The 3,091-nt window shown below is 49.5% G+C and overlaps 1 protein-coding gene across 1 annotated transcript in view; it reads left to right on the top strand.

Moving 5' to 3' along the window:
- The window catches only part of adam19b (ADAM metallopeptidase domain 19b), a gene marked incomplete at its 5' end in the record, with an annotated part of 16,796 nt that extends 13,937 nt beyond the window's left edge, over positions 1 to 2,859 (top strand). The window contains 8 exons of the mRNA XM_083685586.1: positions 93 to 306; positions 636 to 713; positions 1,127 to 1,235; positions 1,461 to 1,602; positions 1,687 to 1,777; positions 1,987 to 2,289; positions 2,493 to 2,587; positions 2,749 to 2,859. Of these exons, the coding sequence (XP_083541712.1) occupies positions 93 to 306; positions 636 to 713; positions 1,127 to 1,235; positions 1,461 to 1,602; positions 1,687 to 1,777; positions 1,987 to 2,289; positions 2,493 to 2,587; positions 2,749 to 2,779 (1,063 nt within the window). The 3' untranslated portion in view covers positions 2,780 to 2,859. The remainder of the gene's footprint in view (positions 1 to 92; positions 307 to 635; positions 714 to 1,126; positions 1,236 to 1,460; positions 1,603 to 1,686; positions 1,778 to 1,986; positions 2,290 to 2,492; positions 2,588 to 2,748) is intronic.
- Positions 2,860 to 3,091: the final 232 nt, after the last annotated feature.

The following is a 3,091-nucleotide window of genomic DNA, read 5'->3' as shown; positions in this document are numbered from 1 at the left end:
GCATTCAGAATGACTTCCGTAGCACTTCTGCAGACCAGAAATCTAGTCTGAAATTGCATAATAACCTATAAATGCTTATTTGTTTTCTTCAGTGATGCCAAGTGTGGGAAGATCCAGTGTCTGAGTTCTGCTTCCAAGCCCATTGAGACCAACGCTGTACCTATAGACACCACAGTCCGGGTGGGCAACCGGAAGATCCTGTGTAGGGGGACTCACGTCTACCGGCCGGGACAAGGGGACGAGAACCAGGGGGACACGCTGGACCCAGGCCTGGTCATGACGGGGACCAAGTGTGGAGAGGATGGGGTGAGCCTGGGGCTGGTGCCTGTGGCTGGGGCTTAGGGCTGTGTCTGGGGCTGAGGAGGGGGCTGGGGCTGGGGCTTGGGGCTGAGGCTGGGGTTAGGGTTGGGGCTTGGGCTGGGGCTAGGGCTGAGGCTGAGGAGTAGGCTTGGACTGGGGCTTGGGCATGCATATGTGAATCTGTATGCGCAGAGTTTAGTGTTTTAATATCCTGCATGTCTTTTAGTCCTCTAGAGAGCTCTGTTATGTGGCAGACTGTCATGCGTGTGCGTGATGATGACGACTCACTGTCTTTCTCTCCTCTCTTTCTTCCTCTCTTTCTTCCTCTCACACAGATCTGTTTCGGAGGAGAGTGTCGCAACGCGTCGTTCCTGAAGGCGGATGAGTGCAATGCCAAGTGCCACGGCCATGGGGTATAATGTGGTTGAGGGAGGGGTAAGGGCGGGGTAAGGGAGGGTTAAGGGCGGGGTAAGGGAGGGCTAAGGGCGGAGTTTGGCAGCGGTCAGGTGTCAGGGTGTTACAGAGACGTATGGGCCGGTTTAGGTGGGGTAGGGTCTGGGTTTGGGGGAGGGGGATCAGGTTTAGGAGAACTAGAGGAGGATTGGACCTGAGCCTACTGAGGCTATGTGAATCTGGCAGCCATGCCCTGCACTGTGTGTCGTCATAACGACCCTGCAGTACATCAGTCAGTCAATCCAGTCATGCAAAAGACATGTTTTTATGGAAAAAAAGCGAGCTGCAAATGAATTGTGAATGTTGATTGATTGTCTGGTAGTGTTGAGAGATGAACCGGTGTTGTTGTGGTTCTCTCTCCCCTCCTCCTCAGCTGTGCAACAACAACCACAACTGTCACTGTGACTCAGGCTGGGCTCCGCCTCTCTGTGACCAGGAGGGGAAGGGCGGGAGTGCCGACAGTGGACCTGTCATCAACAACAGTGAGATACCTATCAATCGTGCAATCAATCAATCAATCCTTCAATCAACCAAATAATCAATGCATGAATCAGTCAGTCAGTCAGTCAGTCTGTCAGTAAGTCAATCAACAATAGTGTGATATTTGCTTTGGTATTTTGATGAAGTACAGATATTTATTGTTGTTGGGATTTATTAACAGGCTCATGTTTTCACTGACCTTATTTGTTTATCTTTTGCCCTAATAGACAGCCTATTCCAAGTTCTGTTGCTCCTCCCCCTGGTTCTCTTCGTGATATTGGCTGCTGTGGGACTGTGGTGCTGCTACAGGCATAAGCTCCGCCCTCTGAAAACCTCTGTCCCGCCTCCAACGCCAATGTGTGTGATTCAGTCATTCAGACGTATGTTTTACTAGACACTCGTCTTGTAATGAACTGCACTACTGACTGTTTTAGTTTTGTTTTTAACCCTTAGTTGCCCTGTCCCTACTGAGGCCAAACCAATTCATGCCAACGGGCATGCCAACCCTGCGTTCCTGCTGAAGATACAGGGCGTTAACAGACTGGTGAGTGAACCTGTTGATGTACGTATTCTTTTACTTTTTCATTACATTTCAGTTTAAACACGATACTATATAGTGTCTTTCAAACTGAAACACAGTCAGTTCAATTAGTAAGATTAAAGGAATACTGACTGACTGAGGTATATAATAAAAGAAGGGTTTCTTTTATGTTCATAATAATCCTTCATAGTTTTCCTTGTATTTGTTTCCAGGGCAAGTCCAGTTCTCATCCGAGCCCCTCCTGCTCCAGGTCCAGACACGCTATTGTGCGTCCGACTGTGAAGCCCCCTCCCATACCTGCCTATGCGGGGCAGCAGCGGGAGAGACAACCCCAGCCTCAGTCCTCTCTCCAGCCCCAAACCCCTCCACAGCATCAGTCCTACCCCCAGCCCCAGCCTCCCCCTCTACCCTCCTTGCCCCCCAGCCCCCAGCCCTCCCCTTCAGCATCTCTGAAAGCCAGACCTGACCCCCCCAACAGACCCCCGCCCCCCTGCCCACTCACCAAACCCTCTCAGGTAAGACAGATCAGGGGAGGTTGGTGGAGGTAGAGGATCAATCCATTCCATGCATTACAATGAGCCCGTCCTCTGATTTGTACCTCCACCAGCCTCCCCTGAGACAGATATATACAGATTAAAAAAAAGCTTTATAGTTCTTAAAATGGCATTTTGTCCTTGGCTTCCTATACATTACTGAGAATGTTAGCTGTCTGTTGTAGGGGCCACAGCAGAGTGGGAAGCAGGTATCAGCAAACAAGCTGAAAACAGGAAAGACTAAATTGGCGCCATCTGCTGGACAGAAAAAGCAGATCAGGTAAATGTCAATTATCTGGTAACATGGGGTTCTTTATTGTAATGTATCTGTTTTTCAAATGATGTGCCCTCCTTACTGGCCATCAGTAGATGCGGCCATCTTCTGATTTGGAAAACTGATATAATTATCACCTTGTTTCTTCTCTTTTATGTTCGATCTAGATCCCAAAACAAGATCTCAGGGAAAAGTTGAGGACCACCGGTGATTGCAGTGAAACCAGAGATACCAGAGATCTCTTCCAGGCAGGGGAGGCTGGTGGAGGTAGAAATCGAAGGACGGGCTCCATCCTCCGATGTCTACCTCCACCAGCCTCCACTGCTTCCACGGTAGCTAAAGGGATACCCTGTCAACTGTCACTGGGGAGAGAACATGTCACTGTGAGACAAGATGACCACAGGACACACAGGGACCCCTTCTCTACCATCCTCTATGTCTGCCTTACCCACTTGAAACCAGACATCCTGCATACTTGTAATATTTAAGACTGAACCTGGTGGATTTTGT

This window comes from Argentina silus (assembly GCF_951799395.1).
Source record: "Argentina silus genome assembly, chromosome: 15".
Classification (NCBI taxonomy): domain Eukaryota; kingdom Metazoa; phylum Chordata; class Actinopteri; order Argentiniformes; family Argentinidae; genus Argentina; species Argentina silus.
Note: the sequence above shows the minus strand (reverse complement) of the source record. Positions and strands in the feature narration are given on the sequence as shown.